Source organism: Theropithecus gelada, chromosome 6 (genome assembly GCF_003255815.1).
Source record: "Theropithecus gelada isolate Dixy chromosome 6, Tgel_1.0, whole genome shotgun sequence".
Classification (NCBI taxonomy): Eukaryota; Metazoa; Chordata; class Mammalia; order Primates; family Cercopithecidae; genus Theropithecus; species Theropithecus gelada.
Genome location: NC_037673.1, coordinates 47,196,992 through 47,217,505, shown reverse-complemented (window position 1 = coordinate 47,217,505; position 20,514 = coordinate 47,196,992). Strand labels below are relative to the sequence as shown.

Genomic DNA, 20,514 nt, shown 5'->3' with positions numbered 1-20,514 from the left:
CTTTTGCTTCTTGAGCTCTAGGTGGCTCCTCAGAAGCTGTTAGGCTTAACAAACAAAAATAAAGTAAAATCAGACACCGTATGGGGCCTTGGGACTCTGAAACCTTCACCCAGAGAAAACCAGTGAAGCCTTCAGAGGCTAGAAGAGAGGGTGTGTGTGGTTGGTAGGCAAAGCAAAGAAAGATTAGTACAAGTTGTCTGGCAGCTGGATAGAACCTTTACACCTGCAGCAAAAACAAGCCTCCCTCATAAGAAAGTCCAGAGATGTCTGGGGTCGGGGAGGAGAAAAGTCTTCTATACTCTCATGTGTCCCATCAAAGCAAATTAGTGAAACCTGCCTCAGGTGAAGTGCAAAGGCCAGCCTGCAGGGAGAGTTTCAACCTCTCCCCAGCAGATGGGCTAGACACAACCTGCCCAAGCTCTCTCCCGACCTGGACCTGCTAGAGCCGAGAGGGCGGAGGCCAGAGAGGCTGCAGCCGGGAAGTAGCACCGCACATCCGGGAACGCCAGCAGCCGGCTGAGGGCTGCATAATTGGTGGAGGGCCGGGCGCGGTGAGAGCGTCTCGGGGGAGTAGGGCAAGGCGGCCGGGCCCCTCCCATTCCGCCTTTTCTTCAGCGTCCTGCCGCCGGCACTGACTGCGGGCGCCGGGCCACCGGCGAGTGTGCGCAGGGACTCCGGACACCCGCGGCAGCGAGCTGAGAGAGCAGTCTCCACGAGGACCGAGGCGGACCCTCCGGCGCCATGCGCGCCCTCCCCGGCCTGCTGGCGGCCAGGGCACCTACGCCCCGATTGCTCCTCCTCCTCCAGTGCCTTCTCGCCACCGCGCGCCCAAGCTCGGCGGACGGCAGTGCCCCAGGTGTGATGGCTACAGGGGCCAGGGTAGGGAGGGCGGAGGGCGCGCAGGAAGGGGCGCGCGAGGCTTGGGTCCCCGCGGGCAGAGGGCATCGCCGGCGCGCCGGGCAAGGGTGGCGGGGAGAGGCGCCGGGATGCTGGTAAGGGTGGGTGGCGATTGTCGGCGGCGGCCTCCCATTGGCTACGTTTGTGTCACCTAAGCTGAACCCTGGAACTGGGGCGGCTCGCGCTCCTGCGCTCTTTGGGGCGAGTCTTGAACAAACAGCGCCCCACAATTCGGGGGCGTAGGTAACGGGGGAGAGTGTGGTTTTTCCTAGGAAGAGGTCAGGGGGGTGTGTAGGTGGATGCAGGGACCAGCTAGCGACTTGGCTTGTGCAAATGTGGAATGAATTTTGAAAGCCACATTTTCCCAAGGCCTACTCCCTTTTCTTGATTCCAGAGTAAGGCTCCCCCTTACCTCCTTCCCTCCTCTTGGCAGGTGGGTTGGCTTTGAGGAATTTTTTTTTTTTTTTTTTTTTTGAGACAGTTTTGCTCTTGTTGCCCAGGCTGGAGTGCAGTGGCGTGATCTCGGCTCACGGCAACCTCCGCCTCCCGGGTTCAAGCGATTCTCCTCTCTCAGCCTCCAGAGTAGCTGCGATTACAGGCATGCGCCACCACGCCAGACTAATTTTATATTTTTAGTAGAGACGGGGTTTCTCCACATTGGTCAGTCTGGTCTCAAACTCACACCCTCAGGTGATCTGCCCGTTTCGGCCTCCCAAAGTGCTGGGATTACAGGCGTGAGCCACCTCACCTTGCCAAGGATGTTTTTTTTAGAGCTGAGAGGGGAAAAAACTTCATAACCAACCAGCCAACCAAAGATCCACAACTTACAGGATAACGTGTGTGTATCTTCATTTTACACCGTGATCTTTGAAAACAAAATGTGTGTGTGCGTGTGTGTGTGATTATTACTTGCTGTTTTATTGTTTAAGGCACTTTGACAGAGGGATTACGTGCAAAACATTACCAAAGCCAACACGAAAGTTGCCGTTTTACCTTCACCTGTTTATAATTACTTTTCATGTTGAAAGGAGTCCATGCAACCTATTGCAGGTTTCTGTGTCACAAATGTTAGCAGCCAGTAAGGGTAATAAAACACCACCACCTCTCAAGCTACTCTCAAGGTAAATATTGGCCACCAGTAACTAAAATTGGGACATTATTCTACAAAAAGTTTTCAAACTCACATGGGAATTTATTTTCGTGGGCTTGTAATATGTGGAATTTTTGTAATACACTATAGAGAAAGAAGGATAATCAAAAGGTAAGACTATTAATTTTTATAAATGCCTTTTAAAAGGTCTCGTTGTTAACAACTTGGACAGAACATCTTGGGTTGCTCCAGTTCTAAATTTCCTTGTGCCACATCTCTTTTCCATCATACCACTTATTGTCCAGGCCTGTAATTCCAGCACTTTTGGGTGCTGAGGTGGGAGGATGGCTGGAATCCAGGAGTTCAAGACCACCCTGGGCAACATAGCAAGGTCCTTTCTTTATTAAAAAAAACTTTTTAAAGTGCGGTTGTGGTGATGTACACTTGTAGTCCCAGGTACTTGGGACGCCAGGGCAGAAAGATTGCTTCAGCCCAAAGTTTGAGGCTGCAGTGAGCTATCATGGTGATGGTGCCACTAAGCTCCAGCCTGGGTGACAGCGCAAAACAGTCTCAAAAAAAAAAGAAAGAAAGAAAGTAAAAGAAACAGAATTGTCCGGGACATTTTTCCCCCTTCTGGGTATCTCCAATTCTTCTATCCCTGGTTCACCTCAGAGTATTGCAGTTCTGAGAACCAGTGCATTCTGGATTCATTGTAGAAGTTTGATTCTCTACTTGACTGTATGTCAGAAACACCAGAGAGCTTGAATTCTGATACCTGGATCTTTCCCTACGAAACTCTGGTTCATTTGGCTTGGTATTCAGTGTGGGCATTAAGAATTTTTATCAGCTCCCTGTGTAGCTTTAAATGTGATTTTAAGCTGGTTAAAAACCACAGCTTTAAAATGATATGGTCTAGAGAGTGCACTGTTAGGTAAATACTTATTCCATAGGCCTCAGGGTTAAGTTGATATGCAGAGAATATCTCTAAAGAGAGAGAGAGAAAAAAGGAAACAAATGAAAGTGGAATAAATGAAGGTGTAAATCAATAAGATTAATGGGGGGAGAGGATGTCCCTCTATGTATATGGTGTAAGTTCTGTCCTTTTAGCTCCACTTAAGCTAAAATTGTAATGTACAAGACAAAAGTTATGATGTTAGCATCGAATTTAAGCCAGAATTAAAAATTGTCAGGCACTCTCAGCTTGTTTTCTAGATTCTGTATTGATCTCTGTGAAATTTAGTTTTCTCTTTGCCAAAGGATATTGTGAGGTTTACTGGATATTTTTTACCTAGATGTATAGACCTACATACTTGGACATGGGTTTTCTGTTAACCTAAGACTTTCAGTCAAATTTTAATAATAAGAATAGTTATATATATATATAGCCCTATGAGTTAGCATTTTTTTAGTTCCAGCTGGGAAAAAAAAAAAAAAAAAAGAATTGTCCAGGACGTTTTTCTCCCTTCTAGTTATCCCCAGTTCTTCTATCCCTGTTTCACCTTTCAAAATTCGTCTGAGAGTATCGCAGTTCTGAGAACCTCTGCACTCCTGGGGAATTCTAACTCTGTCGCTCAGGCTGGAGGGCAGAGGCACATTCACAGCTCACTGCAGCCTTGACCTTCTGGGCTCGATGAAGAAATTGGGGCTTAAGTTAAGTAATTGCCCAAATACGCATACTTAGTTAAGCAGTAGAGCAGGAGATTTGGCATTGGTCCATCCAGTGCCCGTTTTCTTAAACACAGTGCTTAAGCACAATATCCAATTGTCTCTCTGAGCTAATTGGAAATGTCTATGAAAGTTCAGAGCTACTGACAGCATAGCCTATGCATCTAAATGTCTGACTTGCACTGAATGACATGCTGACACAGTTTGAGTCCTAGAATAAAATTAGGTACAGGGACTCTTTTAAGGTTTTTTGATTAAATAAGACATGTAATATATCTTTGTAAAGGATACATCAGTGGGAGTATTTAAATATCATTATTATTACTATTACATGGCACGAATTGGAGAAATGGGTCATGTTTATCTTTTGAAAAATGTTTGCAGTAGAATCATTTTAAATGATCCTTTTAACTTCCAGAGGACATGGCTTTTGCATTCCCTTTATGAACCCCCTTTCCTACTAACCCCTCACCCCAAACACAGCAGCTTTCTAGTAATAAATATTTTTGAAGCAAATATTATTCAAGTACCCACATATGTCTGACATTGTTAGTCCATATCTCAGTAGAACATGCTAGCAGTTTCTATCTTTAAGAACATTTAAAGGGGTTCCCACTGGACAAATCTGGGACAAATTGAGCATCAAATAAATGATAATATTAGTGAATTGCAACTCATTTAATAACATGGGAATTTATGAGTACCAACTGATGTAGATTAAAAAATGAGTCAATGAAAAGTTTGATGGGGTACAAAGTATTGAAGATTCAAAGTAACTCTTCAGAATGTGCTTATTAATATCAAAGGAAAAAAAGTAACTTTATGGTGGAGAAGCTTGGCAGACAGCACTTTGATCAAATGATCAAAGACCAAAATCTGTTTAAAGGGAACAGATTAGCCATAAGCCTACCTTTATTTATTTATTTATTCATTCATTTAATTTTTGAGACAGGGTCTCATTCTGTCACTCAGGCTGGAGTATCAAGGCACACTCATGGCTCACTACAGCCTTGACTTCTGGGCTCAAGGGATCCTCCCACTTCAGCCTCCCACATGGCTGGGACTACAGGCATATGCCACCACACCAGGCTAATTGTCGTATTTTTTGTAGAGATGGATTTCACTGTGTTGCGTAGCCTGGCCTTGAACTCCTAAGCTCAAGCAATCTTCCTGCCTCGGCCTCCCAAAGTGTTGGGATTATAGGCGAGAGCTACTGTGCCCAGCCTAAGCCTACCTTTAATAGTGATGTTTCTGATGCATGAACATTTTTACCCTAAGTTTATCATCACAAAAAAATTATATGTTAAAAACATTTGTTAAGAATTAGGGTAACTGACTCTTCCTCATCTTCTGTCACCCTCATTCTCTTCCCTCTTCCGTCTCATCTTTCCCTCGATAGATCCTATAGTTATTTGGTGGGGAAGAGCAAGGAGACATCCTTACTAAGTGGATGGAGCCCAAGGGGCTCAGATCAGGATATCTGAGGCTGACCCTGGTAAGGATGGCATCCAGGCAGGAGGGCAGCCTGGTGTGGAGTGTTAGGGCCTGAGCATGGTGAATGGGTGCTTCTGCAGCAGGCAGCTTGACACAGGGTCCCAGAGTTGATTTAACAAGGCTTTTGTGCAGGAGCAGCAGATGGGTGATATTTGATCCCAAATAAGATGTGGAGGAAAGCATGTAGGAGGGTCAGACCAGCGATGGAGGTTGGAGCCCGAGTGGGTAAGGAAGACATCTCTGTGGGGACAGGTGTGGCAGTGGCAATGAGAGTTTAGCCATATACAGGGTGATTGATCAAATAATTAAATCTAGGAACGATAATAGGATCTAGGTTTTTCACTAGAGAAGAATGAAATAAAGATAGGGAAAAAGTAGAATGAACCCTGTGGTGTTGGATTGCAGTTGGCAGTATCCCTGTGAACCCATGACATTAAATCCCTGTCTCTTTACCTATGTCTATATAGGTATATAGATTTAAACAAGTATATGTGTAAATATATGTATGATGAATACATATGCATGTCATATACATATATGTGTATGATATACATTATAAGTTGTATGTGTGTGTATACGAATGTGTGCACATGTATTCTTAGCAGTGATTTCCAGTAGTGATGAGTATACTTAGCCCTCAGATCTTGGATTCTAAATACCATTCTTTACTAATAGTAACCAAGGCTTCTTGGAGAAATGGCTGATTTCAGGCCTTGAGTGGGAAAGTAGCAGATAAGCCTAGAACATCTTGTGCCAGAAAGCAATGGAGTGCTCAAAGGATAATGAGTCATGTCAAGATACAGGAGCCGACATGAAGGGGTTCCTACTGGACAAATCTGGGACAAAATTGAGCATCAAAATAAATAATAATATTAGTGGATTATAACCCATCTAATAATATGAGGATTCATGAGTACCAACTACTGCAAATTAAAAAATGAATCAATGAAAAATTTGATGGGGTACAAAGTACTAAAGATTCAAAGTAACTCTTCAGAATATGCTTATTAATATCAAGGGAAAAAGATACGGAAGCTTGGCAGACAGCACTTTAATCAAACGATCAAAGACCAAAAAATGGTGTGCCATCTGAGACGATCTGGTAAGAAGAGCACAGCATCACTTCTATGATGTTCCTGCCAAATGTGCCTGCCTCAAATATAATCATATATCAGCAGAACTGTCTTGGAATTTTAATAAGTGTCAAGGTTATGAAAGTCAGAAGAGACTGTCACAGTTCCAGAGTGAAGCCACATTAGAGAGAAGTGACAGCCAATGACAATGTTTGATTCTGAGCTGGAACCTTTTGCTACCAAGTGCATTATAGGGACTTTTTTTTGAAATTTAGATGGGGTATAGGGACGAGATGGTGCTTCATATATATTCATTTCTTGATTTTAATGGCTGTATTGGGATGGTATGGGGAATGTCCTTTGTAGGAAATAGATGGTAATGTTTTCGTGGGGCATGAAACATCAGGTCAGAAACTTACTCTCACATGGTTCAGAGGAGAAAATGTTCTGTTCTTGAAATGTTTCTGCTACTTTGAGATTGTTTGAAAAGAAACAAAAAGAATTAGTTTACGTGAGAAAGATTCAGTTTACATAGGCATTAAACTAAAACAATAGTTGAGAAATCTGTTAATGTTGTTAGGTATCATTTTCCAAAGGTGTATATGCCCTCCAACAGAAACAAATCACATGTGTTGAGGCTATTTGTCCTAGAGTGTAATCTTTTGACATTAACTTTGTACAGCTGGTCTCACGTATTGCACAATATAAGGTGAATGTTAGAAATTAACAACTTATGACATATATGCTGATGTAGGAGAACAAACCTCACAACACTTTGCTAAAAATAAACTCTACTCCTGATAAAAATTGCCACTATTTAAACATAGAATATCTCAAGTAATGTTAGAATAGAAATAATGGGCCGGGCGCGGTGGCTCAAGCCTGTAATCCCAGCACTTTGGGAGGCCGAGACGGGCGGATCACGAGGTCAGGAGATCGAGACCATCCTGGCTGACACGGTGAAACCCCGTCTCTACTAAAAAAATACAAAAAACTAGCCGGGCGAGGTGGCGGGCGCCTGTTGTCCCAGCTACTCGGGAGGCTGAGGCAGGAGAATGGCGTGAACCTGGGAGGCGGAGCTTGCAGTGAGCTGAGATCCGGCCACTGCACTCCAGCCTGGGTGACAGAGCGAGACCCCCCCTCAAAAAAAAAAGAAAAAAAAAAAAGAAATAATGAATGTTGCCTTTAAAGAGTTGTTATTCTTTTTTTTGAAAATAGCATTTTCCTGGCATTTTTGAAGTTATTGAGGTTATTGTACTAATGTGTCTCTAATCCCAAATAATGTTAGAATAGAAATAATGAATGTTGCCTTTAAAGAGTTGTTATTCTTTTTTTTGAAAATAGCATTTTCCTGGCATTTTTGAAGTTATTGAGGTTATTGTACTAATGTGTCTCTAATCCCAAGCCAGAAGCTTTTAATAGCCTTACAATTATATACTTCTGAGAAACTGAAAGGGAATTTAGATACTTCGTTTGATTGATCTTGAAGCCCAAAGTGCTTTTCTAACTTAGCCAATAGCAGTGAGATAGCTAATAACTATAACTGTTTTCCTGGTTTGCATTTCAGCGTCCATCCAGCATGTGGTTTTCCTTCATAAAAAGTCCTCAAAATAGACCCCTGGCAGGAGGGTGTTCATGGGAGGGAAAGGTGGCAAAAAATGTTCACACTTTAAAATGTCTGCACCTAAACTATGCAGCACAGGAATTTAGGGCCACAGGGCCATTGAAAGATTATTAAGAATCATCACATTGAAGAATCAGGGTTGCCGATGTACCTGTTCAAAATCAAGGTTTTTCAACTTTGGTACTATTGGCATTTTCCGTTGGGTAATTCTTTGTCCTGGCAAGCTGTTATCCTAAAATGTTTAGCAGCATCCCTGGCCTCTACATATGTGGTGGGTGAATTGTACACCCCAAAAAGATATGTTTAATCCCTGATCTTTGGTACCTGTGAAAGTGACTTTATTTGGGAGTAGAGTCTTTGCAGATGTAATGAATGAAAATAAGGTCATACTGAATTAGAGTAAGCCCTAAACCTAATGACTGTGGTCTTTATAAAAGAAAGGCAAGGGAGATTTGGATGGAGACATACACAGAGGGAAGATGATCATGTGAAGACAGAGGCAGATGTTAGACTAATGCAGCTACCACTAGCCAAGGAATGCCAAGGTTGCCAGCAACTCCCAGATGCTAGGCAGAGGCAAGGACGGATTCTTCACTAGAGAGTTCAGAGAAGGAAGGCCCTGCCAACACCTTGATTTCAGACTCCTGGCCTCCAGAACTGTGAAAGAATATACTTCTGTTGTTTTTGCCACCAAATTTGTAGTCATTTGTTATGACACCTAATTTGTGGTAACTTGATGTGGAAACTAATGTAACCTACTAAATAAATGTAGTAATCTTCCCCCAATTGTGACAAGCACAATGCTTTCAGACATTGCCAAATGTCTCCTGTGGGGCAAAACTACCCTCAGTTGAAAGCCACTGAACAAAATCCCAACTCTTACCGAATAGACTAACAATTGAAACATTTAACAAATCTACAGTCTTTAGAAAGAACGGAAATCTTAGTAGTTAACTTTTGGGGTTTATTTTTTAATAAGTTTTTATTTGGCATAAGTTTGACTGTTAAAGTATCTTAGTGACCCATGTAGAGGTGGTTTGAAACATGAGAATTTTTACATTGCCCTTTGAAATGTATATTATTGCCAAAATTACATATTTTTTAAAAATATCAGTTTATTTCCATTCCTATACCATCTAGTTTTTAAAATAGTTTTACAAGACTGGCAAAAGTGTACATTGTACTTGTCAGTAGGCCTTAAAAAAAACTTGTCTGTAAAGGCTTCTTGTCCAATAGTTTCCATACTATGCAGAAAATATCAAGAGTTCTTTATGTGGAGTATTGTCTGTCCCTGACTTAGAAAGTCTGACTTATAAATGTCCCCATCAGGATTAGTGTGTGTGTGTATATGTGTGTATATATATATGTGTGTGTGTGTGTGTATATATATGTGTGTATATATATATATTTTTTGGAGATGGAGTCTCACTCTGTCATCCAGGCTGGAGTACAGTGGTGCGATCTCAGCTCACTGCAACCTCCGACTGCTGGGTTCAAGCAATTCTCCTACCTCAGCCTCCCGAGTAGCTGGGACCACAGGCGCACGCCACCATGCCTGTCTAATTTTTTATATTTTTAGTAGAGACGGGGTTTCACCTTGCTGGCCAGGCTGGTCTCAAACTCCTGACCTCGTGCTCTGCCCGCCTCAGCCTCCAAAGTGCTGAGATTACAAGCATGAGCCACCGCGCCCAGCCCCGATAACTGGAATTTTTTGACAAGTTTTTTTTTTTTCCTCTTGTTTTTCTTCCTTTTTGGATGAATCTCTCTGGAGTATAACTTCCAGGACTCAGATATGCCTTATTTCCTTTCTTCTCCTTTTGCTGCATTTATGGACAGGGGATAGGACTACTGTGTTCCTAAAACCCATAATTCTCCATGTGTTGTGTATAATCAGTATTTTACTTAGTAATGGGGTATTTTACAGCTAAGGTTTAACCATATCATGGCTTAAGTGGCGTTTACAATTTGGCATGGGATCACATGGTTATATATAATATTGCTTCCATGAAGAAATATATTCTTATTTCCAAATCTCCGTTTTATGAATAATATATAATCATTCCTATCAGTGTTTCTGTAATTGGGTTGCACGTTTATAATGCTGTATATCAGAATGTTAAAATTAAGCTTCATTAAGTACTGCATGTTGATAGCAATCAGTATAGAGGTGAGAAAAGTAAAGAGAAAGAATAATACTCATTTTAATAGTAGTTGCTTGTTACACTTTTTTCTTAATTCAGTTCGGACACTTCCAAGATTTTTACATATAATAAAGGGATTTGGGAGGCTTTAGAGAGAATGTTTATTCTTAATCAGAGATGTAGTTGCATTTATTTACTGATTTAAAAAAGCAAGTCTTAAGACCCAGTGCAGTTTTCTAGTGTTAATTATTTTTCTTTCCAACTTCAATTAAATGAAGCCCTCAAAATGAAATATGTGAAAATGTTACCTTAATATCTTTAAGTAGAATTATAGCATGTTTATTTCACTTGAAAGTCTTAATGGAATAAATTATAAGCCCTTCTAGCAACACATATTTTAAAATATAATATGTGAAAAACTAAGTAGAGACCATTTTGCTATTTCACAGAAAATTATAACAGGTGAAAATTAAGATGTTACTCAATTCTTTGATGCAGTAGTCTCATGCCTCATCTGCCCTGCAAAGGGAGAAAAAAGTCTTTTGACTTCTTGAGCAACTATTTGATGTTACTCTTTCATGTTGATATTTTTGTCTCTACCTATAAAAGAACGCTATATGGAAGTTTTCCAGCAATGATTAAGAAAGGGTGAGTTTGATAACTGAGAAATACATGTTATGATCTTGGCATCATCACTCATATTTATACAACTTTTCTGATCCTCATTTTTTTCCCCTATCAGGTGAGGTTTACAGTGGAGACATATTTTCAAAGCACTGAGCTGGGCATACTGCGTTTGGAAACCCTAAGTAACAAGTCAGTGACAGAATTTGAATTAAGACCCCAAATTCCTTCCTCTCCATTTTATACTTCTTTTTGTGACTCAGCCTAATCCTTTTAGGGAAGTATTCAAACCACATCTGCCTGAGTCTCCTGCCAATTTCCTTTAAACCCCAGTGTTCGCTGAATCAGCCTCCTGCCAGCTGTCCTCCAACTAAAAGCAATAAGGTTTACATTCTCACTTTCTTGGTTAAAAAATATCTTGCCTAAACAAAGAACTTCTTTTACTATCCTAGTACCTTCTGTAGGCTGTCCTGCTTTTCCACTTAAAGCATTTCTGTATATTGCCTCTTTAAGGGACTTTTCCCAAGGCAAAAACCACACAGCAGTAATATATGTTCTTTTGCACTTGGGGCGTTTTCAGTGGAACCTGAAGCTTGATCAAGATTAATGCTTTGAAGGGAATATGAAGTTAAGGTGCTGGTGTTGTTTGGTTTATGGATGTCTGATTGCATTTTTAATATGTGAGCCTGCAATTGGAAATGGCCTCAACAGCTTGTATATTCTGGAAATACCCAGACTTCCCTACCTCCGGAAACTTGGTGTTTCCTTCCTTTCCGATTCCTTCAACTGTCATCAGCTTAGATTCTGCCAAAGCCAAACTTAGACTCATTTTCTCTCCTTGTTCTAACACAGGTCCCTGTTGAGCCTATCCATGACAAGTCCTAGTGATCAGTAAGGGAGAATAGCCCCAGCATTGGAGCTCATCTCCCTGAAATTATCTTCACCCTCCTTCCACCACCAGGCTCAGGCTTCACACTCTAGCCCATGTGCCAATTTGTATAAAATATACTGACTAATTATAGTCTATACTATGCATTAATGGGTGCTGCTGTGAAATTTTAATGACTCTCAATCTCAAATTGTGGGCCTAAACCCCTGCTATTATGATCCATATAGCCCTTTAGGGACCAAGTTTGCCCAGCTTCATATTCCCCATCAGTACCAAGTGTGCATCAGATATTGTGTATCTTCACTTACTTAAGTGGAATAGGAATAAGAATGACAGAACACATTTTTTCTTTAGTGTATGTCACTCTTATTGTTACTGATACTGTGAACAATAATAATAAATGATGCTGGAAATCTCAAAAAGGTTATGGGCTTGTTACAGGGATAAAGAGTATAGTAAGAACCCTTAAGATTGTATTCTGCTCTGTAGTTGGGGTACCCCTGGGGAGGAAAGCAAAGATACCAAAGCTTACGTTTTGCAGGCTTCACAGAACAGATGATATAGTAGAATAGCTGTTTCCTTCTCATCTACCCCCACCTGGCTTCCTGTCCGTAAGTGAATATCATCTGCCTTGATCTTCCTGAAATATTTTGTCTTTAATATAACTTCTAAGTATGCTAGCCCCAAGAATGGAAACAAGGAATTTTCATTAGGAAAATAACATTTATGGGAGCCTTTCTTTTAAGCAGTGTGTGTGTGTGTGTTTGTGTGTGTGTGTGTGTCTGAGAGAGAGTTGGGGACGGTGGGAGGGAAGAGAAAGAGAGAGAAGGGGGAAAAGACAGAGGGAGGGTAATGGGGGGAGAGGGAGAATGGGAGAATATGGGTATGAATATGAATGAATAAATAAGTGAATGAATGAATGAATGAATACTAGATGTGACTGGAGGAAAGGTCTTGTATACTTGATAGCCCAGTGAGAAACTCCGTACATATTTTCCTATGTAATCATTGTAGTCTGATTTAATACGTTATTTAAGGACTTTTTTTCTTCTTTTTTGAAAGTATTATAAGTTCCGAGATACATGTGCAGAATGTGCAGGTTTGTTACATAGGTATATATGTGCTATGGTGGTTTAGGAAGTGCATTAAACTTCGGAAGCTGTTTTAGAGGTGATTAAACCTTAGGAACACAGCCTGTTGGAGAGTTAGGTTCTGCCAGGTACGTTATTTTATTAGGCAGTATTGTAAAAGCCGTGTTCTAAAGCTAACGTAACGAAAGGGATCACCAACTTTGATTATATTTTTCATACATATAAGAAAATGAAAGAACTGGAAATCTAATATTGTACTAGAAATAACTTTCTGAACAGATTATTTTTAAAAAGTGCAATAAAAATGGCTCAGGTTTCATTTACATTGAATGGGATTTAATTTAAATAATGCTGCCAAATTTATAATAATAAGCCTTTTTTCCACCTTCTCTGACTTGTTTGATATATTTGAGTGGTTTCCTGGAAGGTAAGGTCTGGTACTGTAAAATAAAAGGAACAGTAGGCCACGTTGTCAGCTGGGAGCGGTGGCTTATGTCTGTAATCCCAGTGCTTTGGGAAGCCGAGGCAGGCAGATCATGAGGTTAAGAGATTGAGACCATCCTGGCCAACATGGTGAAACCCTGTCTCTACTAAAAATACAAAAATTAGTTGGGCATGGTGGCGGGCGCCTATAGTCCCAGCTACTCAGGAGGCTGAGGTAGGAGAATCGCTTAAACTGTGGAGGCGGAGGTTGCAGAGATCTGAGACCACGCCACTGCACTCCAGCCTGGGCGACAGAGTGAGACTGTGTCTCAAAAATAAATAAAAAATAAAAATAAAATAAAATAAATAAAGTAGCTTCAAGGAGAGTGAGAGAGGTGGAAATAGAAACCTTGTTTCTTTAATGAAAATTCAAAAGGAGAGAGAAGTGACAGAGGCAGAGGAAACTGAAAGTCAGGTGATAGAGAGCATGCCTCTTGGTAACCGTAGCTGGAAAACAAATAGCAACCCAAAGTGGCCTGTCAGCCATTTTATCTTCTCTGTTCCTTGATGCCCATTTTTTTTTTTTAATTCCCTCTATTAAGGTCTGCCTGTCACTCTTCTTTCATCTTCTCTCTCTGCCTCTTCATGTCTTTCCATTTTCTGGCTCTCTCATATAATTCTTTGTTATCTTCAGTTTATTTATGTTTTGTAAAGAAACTATAATAGTGTAATAAAAATGGAAGGCGTTATTTTAAAAAAAAGCCATCTGATGTAAGTCAGTAGGGATTTTTAGGTTAAAAAAGAAAAAAAAATCAGAAATTTTTTTCACATTTAATAGTCTAATATATCTCTAAATGTCTTTGAAGTATATAAGACTTTGAGCTTTCTGAAAACACGGTTTTTCATTAATAGTTCTCAACAGTATTTTAGCTGTTGCAAAGTAGTTTTTAGATAGTCATTTACTTTTGGTAAGAGTGTGTAATCACGTGTTCTTTCTCTTATAGATTTGCCTTTTACAAGTCTACCTCTCGGAGAAGAAATGATGGCAAATAACTTTTCCTGGGAGAGTCATAACATATCACTGACTGGTAAATGTATCATGTTTCAAATAAGGCAATTCCAAAATAAGGGTTTAAGCAATTTTTCTTAAACAAAGCTGCTGCTTTTTGCTTTGTGAAGTGGTAATCCCTGTTCCTGGCCTGTTGGGAAAAACATACCAGTAGTGTGCTGGGAATCTCATGTGGTGAGGATGTTTTACTGGGGGCGCACAAAGGAGGAAAATATTCCAGACATGCTAGGGCTAAGAATGGCTCCCCAGAAAATGGATACCTGAGAAAAGGGAGAATCAATTTTGATTTGCGGATACTCTTATGTTTTCATTAATTCCTGCTGGTACATCCATTACATCACTGTAGGTCAAGAAGAGAATTTGTGTATCTATTGGAAGACCTTTAGCCAGAGAAAGTAAAGATGATATCAAATGAGTCACTGTGCTAAGGAGAAGCAAGAAAGGAACTCCAAAATTAAACCCAGCCCTGCTTTCTCTGCTTTTTCTTTCACAGTTTTGGATTCCATGTTTCCAAAGTAATCTCAGTCTTTTAAATTCCTAAGAGTGATTAATCTGGTTTAGGAACAATATTAAAATTGTATAATTAGAATTTAAAACATCACAAACCTAGCTATTAAATCAATAGTTAGGTTTTTCCAAATACACATCTAGTTTTTAACTATCCTCTAGTCTTATGAACTGTTTCTCTATTTCTGTTTAATATGAATAGAAAGTGTGTGTGTGCGTACCTGTCTGTTTCCAAATCTGATAGGAATGGAATGTTTGCATTGAGCTTTTTGAGGGAGCATTTTTGTAACTTTGTACAGCTTTTGTTTGTTCCCAAATGTATGGAGTTTTGTTTGTTTCCAATGTATGGAGTTCATTATTGTAAAAAATAATTATTATAATTTTCCTATGTTCTTTTACTTTTTTCACATTCTAGTTGTTGGTTGCCTCTGTTATGATGAAATGTTTCTTTAAGAGACTCATGTGAGAAAGCAGTTTGCACATTCTTTAACCAGGCTGGCAATGTCGGCAGCAGGGCACCCCTTACTCAACCAGTACAGCTGTGGCCTGGAAACAAAACGGTCAATGCTCAGGGCAGGAACAAAAAAATGGACTTTTTAATTGTTACCAGGCTGGTTATTTACTTACTTAACCTGTTTGGAGGGTTTAACTCCTATTCTTTTATTCTAAATAGTGCTATTTAAAGCCGTATTCCCACTGTTATAAAGAGACTAATTGTTTGCCATTATCCATTACTTACCTCTGTCTTGGCTTGATTAAACTTTAGTCTGTCCTTTTTCTTCCTTACAGACCCGTGAAATGTGGCTTGCCCTAAGTCCGAGCAAGCATTAAAATAAAGAACATCTAGGCCGGGCGCGGTGGCTCAAGCCTGTAATCCCAGCACTTTGGGAGGCCGAGACGGGCGGATCACGAGGTCAGGAGATCGAGACCATCCTGGTTAACACGGTGAAACCCCGTCTCTACTAAGAAATACAAAAAACTAGCCGGGCGAGGTGGCGGGCGCCTGTAGTCCCAGCTACTCGGGAGGCTGAGGCCGGAGAATGGCGTGAACCTGGGAGGCGGAGCTTGCAGTGAGCTGAGATCCGGCCACTGCACTCTAGCCTGGGCTACAGAGCGAGACTCCGTCTCAAAAAAAAAAATAAATAAATAAAAATAAAAAAAATAAAATAAAGAACATCTTGAGAATTGGCTGACTGCAGCCCGGTCATACTGTCTGTGTACACTCTTTCATTTGCCCAATTTCCCTAAAAAGTTCTTGCTTCGTTGCTTATCCCATATTAAAAAATAACCTTTTTCTGTTTACTTTTGGGAGGCTTGCAGATCTTAAGTTTGGAGCTTTTTCTCTATTGCAATAGTCTTTTATAAAATAATGTCTTCAGTCTGGGCATGGTGGCTTACATCTGTAATCCCAGCACTTTGAGAGGCCAGGGCGGGTGGTTCACTTGATGTCAGGAGTTCAAGACCAGCCTGGCCAACATGGCAAAACCTTGTCACTACTGAAAATACAAAAATTAGCTGGGCATGGTAGCGGATGCCTGTAGTCCCAGCTACTTGGGTGGCTGAGGCAGGAGAATCGCTTGAACCCAGGAGTTGGAGTTTTCAGTGAGCTGAAGTTGAGCCACTGCACTCCAGCCTGGGGAACAGAGTGAGACTCTGTCAAATAATAATAATAATAAAAATAATGTCTTCATTTAAGTTTGGATTTGTTTTTGACAAAAGAAAAGATTTGACGTTAATTTAGAAACATTAGATCTCAGAGTCGGGCACTGAACGGTTACATTTCCATGTAGGTTGTTGCTCTAGTTGCCTTGCCATCAAAAAGTTTGGTTTTAGAAGCTATCTTTACTGAACTATGGAATTTAAATTTGAAGATACATTTATAATGTTTAGTGTCAATGTAAAATAAAAATACCGAGATGAATCTCTAAACAAAATGTTCTGTTTGGTAGAACAGAATTGGAGTTCAGGGCATACACAGAGAGTAGAATGGTCTTCAGTATGACTGAAAAACAAAGAGAAGCTTAGAGGTTTTATTAGAGAGAAATGTTATATATTGTTTTGGAAGAAAACTCATTATTAGCAGTAACAAAGTTTTTGGGAGCTTACAAGCTCTGACTGGTGAGTGATGGAGGTCGGTAAATTAGTCTTAGAGTCATGGTGGTTTGTTTCAGAAGCTGCTAGGTAAAACTGGTTTTAAAGTTATACCAGGTCATTTCAGCAGCTGGCTTGCAGTATTAGTCCCAGGCAGGTGCTTTGTGTCCCAAGTGTGTGTGTTTTTTTTTCTTTATTACCAGGTCTCTGGTCTAATTTAGTTGAATATGACAAGGTAACTCCAATTCCTGATTATCAAATTTCACCTTATCAACTATAGACTTTCTTCATACTGTTGTTAAGATTTTTAACTTACTATTTGTAAATGGAGTGTTTTCATATTTTCATAATGTTGTTAGATATGTATCAATATTGATTTTATTATTCGTGTTTGTCTATAAACAATAGTTACGACATTTCTATGTTGTTACTTATTATTTTCTTTTTCCCTCTGGCCATTGTTGAAGTTAACCTCTCTGTTAGGATAAAATGTTTCTTGTAGAGAGATTCAAATACAATATGTTAATTGTAAATTTTGGACTTTGGTCTGGCTCTTTACATATATACTTATCCAAAGATTCTTGAGACTGGAAAACATATGGATTCTTGTGTCTGGGAGAATGAAAACATGGCCTTTGATTCATAAAAGCTTAGTTGTTTACTTATTTTAATATTTTAAAAATATTGCTAATTATTTACTTAACAAACTCATGATGTTGACTATGTACCATGTTTGTATTTCTAAATAACTTAATTCTTATAACAGCTCAATGAGTTGGGTACTGTTATTATTTGTAATTTGCAGGTGAGGAAAGAGGCACAAAGAGATGAAGTGAACTGACCAGGATCACAGTTCCTGAGCTGGAGCTTACAGTTTTAAATGCAGGCAGCTTCGTGTCCAGTCTGTGCTGTTAACCATTATGCTTTGCAGCCTTTCTTAATGCCCAGTTACTTGTTTCTTTTAACAGCATTATTAAATCAATTATATTTATTTTAAGAAGAATGACATTAGTTTTGAAATGATGTAGTAAACTACGAAAATAAAGCTATTTTCTAGATTTATTGCTATTTCTAGGTTTATTTAGTAATAAAGCTATTGCTTCATAAGTTGCATTTGCTGCCTGCAATCCCAGCACTTTGGGAGGCCCAGGCAGGCGATCACCAGAGGTCAGGAGTTCGAGACCAGCCTGGCCAACATAGCGAAACCCTGTCTCTACCAAAAATACAAAAATTAGCCAAGTGTGGTGGCAGGCACCTGTATTCCCTTCTACCTAGGAGGCTGAGGCAGGAGAATCACTTGAACCTGGGAGGCAGAGGTTGCAGTGAGCTGAGATTGCGCCACTGCACTCCAGCCTGGGTGACAGAACAAGAGTCCATCTCCCCTGCCCCCCAGAAAAAAAGAAATTGCACTTGCTTAATCTTAAATTTGTGAAAGTAATTGACTGAAACTAAAAGTATTTTTTTCTGCTCTTAGGGGTTTTAAAACAGAGCTTTTCATAATGGACTATTTTTATATCACTGTACTTAATTTTTGAATGTCCATAGTATTTGGAATTCATTATATTGTTTGTATTACCACCATATATTTTTATTTTTGCTTTTTTCCTCTCTGCATGTTAGTGTTTAGTTTCTCAATCCATGTGTTATAATTTAACGGAAGACATTGAAATAAAAATAAACAGCTGCCAGTTACCTTGACCAACTTGTTAACGTTGGAATCAGCTCGCCTGTGATGACCCAGTGGCACATTTTATTTACATGTTGAGATGTGAGCAGCTGTCCCACAAAGTCCTTGTGAGCCAAGGAGGTAATATAAGCAGACATTAGAGGTGCAGATGTGCAAATTAAGGCACAATGTAAGATTCGGGAAGATTAGTCAAGATAAGGAAAGACAACCACATAGTCTAAATCTAGGCCAGCAAGAGGTCTAGGTTAGGACCACCCAGATTCTAGGGGCAGGTGATTGATAAGATTGAGAAGAAGAAAATAAGTGAAAATACTTCATTGCAGAAAGGATACTAGCATGACTCCAGTGCTGCAAATGTTATAATATTTTTCAAAGGCACTCATCAAACCTGATATGTAGACTGTTGATGTACAGAGAAAAAAATTGAGACCTAACATTCGTAGAGATTCAGAGAAAGCAAAGATGGAAGAGGGATCTACCCATAGCAACATAAGTGGCAGTGGCTGTGATCAACTTTTGTTCTATATCAGGTGCTTGTTTGTTTTTGTTTTGGTTTTTATTAACAGAGGTATTGATGTTTGGGGCTGGATGATTCTTGGTTGTTGGAGGTTGTTTGCAGAATTGTAGGCTGTTTAACAGCATTCCTAGCCATTGCCCACTAGATGTGAGTAGTACCTGCTAAGTTACGACAGCTGGATATGTCTCCAGATACTGCCAAACATTCCCTGGGGGACAAAATTTTCCCCATTTGAAAATTACCCCCACTGTTCTACACGTTAAAAATGAGAGCCCTGCACATGTTTCCCATCCCTTTATTGTGGGAATACACATGATTTAATAATATTGTGATTAACATTTAGTAAAGAATCTCACCATAAAGTTAGATGATGGTGCTGAATCACAGGCACAGGACCTCACACTCTATAAGTGGGACCTGTCTCTTCCTTCCCTCCTACTGGTGTTCAAATCCTTCCTCTCTTTAAGAATGGAGCCAAGAGCCCATCTTCAATAAAGCACATAGCAGAGAAGCACATATGTTCCTGCTTCTCTGATATGTATTTACTGTATTTTTGTTAATTTTTAGTTGTGTAAGTAAAAATGAGTTCCGTTTTGAAAATATTAAAACATTATTTTCAGCATTAGAGTAAATTAGAGAATCTGAAAACCCTCCTGCCACACCTAAACATTCTTTTAAATATATGGCTATCTACACAGAAGTAAAGAAGTTTCTACTGATCAAAATTGGTGATCAGGGCATGAAGCCCGTTAACTGAATATTGTGTTAGGTTTCCTGTGTTTGTTGCCAAGATACTTGAGTTTTAAGAGCTACAAAAATATAAAAAACAAGGCCTTGAGTTCATGCAAGGAGGAAAGCTGGACCTGAAAACCTGCAGAAAGCTATCATTCCTAGGCTGTAAATGTAGGGAAAGGTTTGATTTAGGGAAGAAAATCAGCAAACAGCACAAGATGACAAGTTGACTTCTTTCTTTTAAAGTTTTGTTAGGCATTTAAACCAAACGATTTCCAGTGTTATCTGCTAACTAAAAATAATATGGATAAAAATAATTTTAAAACAAGAAACCTCCAAACCCCCAAAGATTTCCCTTATTATTTAAAGACATGGGCGTGTCCTCAACACAGTTTAAATTGCAAATTTACATTACTTGCATTATACTGTACAGGAGCCTCCCAGCTGAGAAATAACACAAAAATGACCCTGCCAGGTAGTACTTCCACAGGGAAGCAATTAAAAACCTCTGTGGAGGAATGTGTTGTCCATCCTGGTGACATAATCCCTACTGTTACATGTCTCAACATATTACAAAACAAAAATATAAAAAACAAACACACAGTCCCTAACAGAGCTAAGGAGAGGTAGGATTAGACATTCTAGAGCTTCAGATTATAGAAATACTAGGTAGAGAAATAAAAGAAATATTAAAAACATGAGAATGAATATTATACTGTTTTTTAAAAAGATAAAGCAGGTTTGAAAAATGTCCAAATAGAACTTTAGGAGGTGAAATAAAAAACTTGACTGATGAGGTTCAAGTTTCATTGAATTACCGCCATTTCTATCTCTGTTCTCTCTCCTCTTTTCCAATGGTAAACTCTGTTCAATGTGTTTCTTTCCCATGCTGAGTGTGGG

At 39.7% G+C, this 20,514-nt stretch overlaps 1 protein-coding gene across 3 annotated transcripts in view; it reads left to right on the top strand.

Moving 5' to 3' along the window:
• The first annotated feature begins 492 nt into the window (after positions 1–492).
• Positions 493–20,514, top strand: part of EMB (embigin) — a 52,755-nt gene continuing 32,733 nt past the window's right edge. Inside the window, exons 1-2 of one of the 3 annotated variants that reach the window (XM_025389194.1) lie at positions 493–856; positions 14,016–14,099. In XM_025389194.1, coding sequence (XP_025244979.1) covers positions 742–856; positions 14,016–14,099 — 199 coding nt within the window. In that variant the 5' untranslated portion in view covers positions 493–741. Of the gene's footprint in view, positions 857–13,521; positions 13,783–14,015; positions 14,100–20,514 lie in introns of those variants that run through there. The other 2 variants (XM_025389196.1, XM_025389195.1) reach the window with 2 other exon arrangements.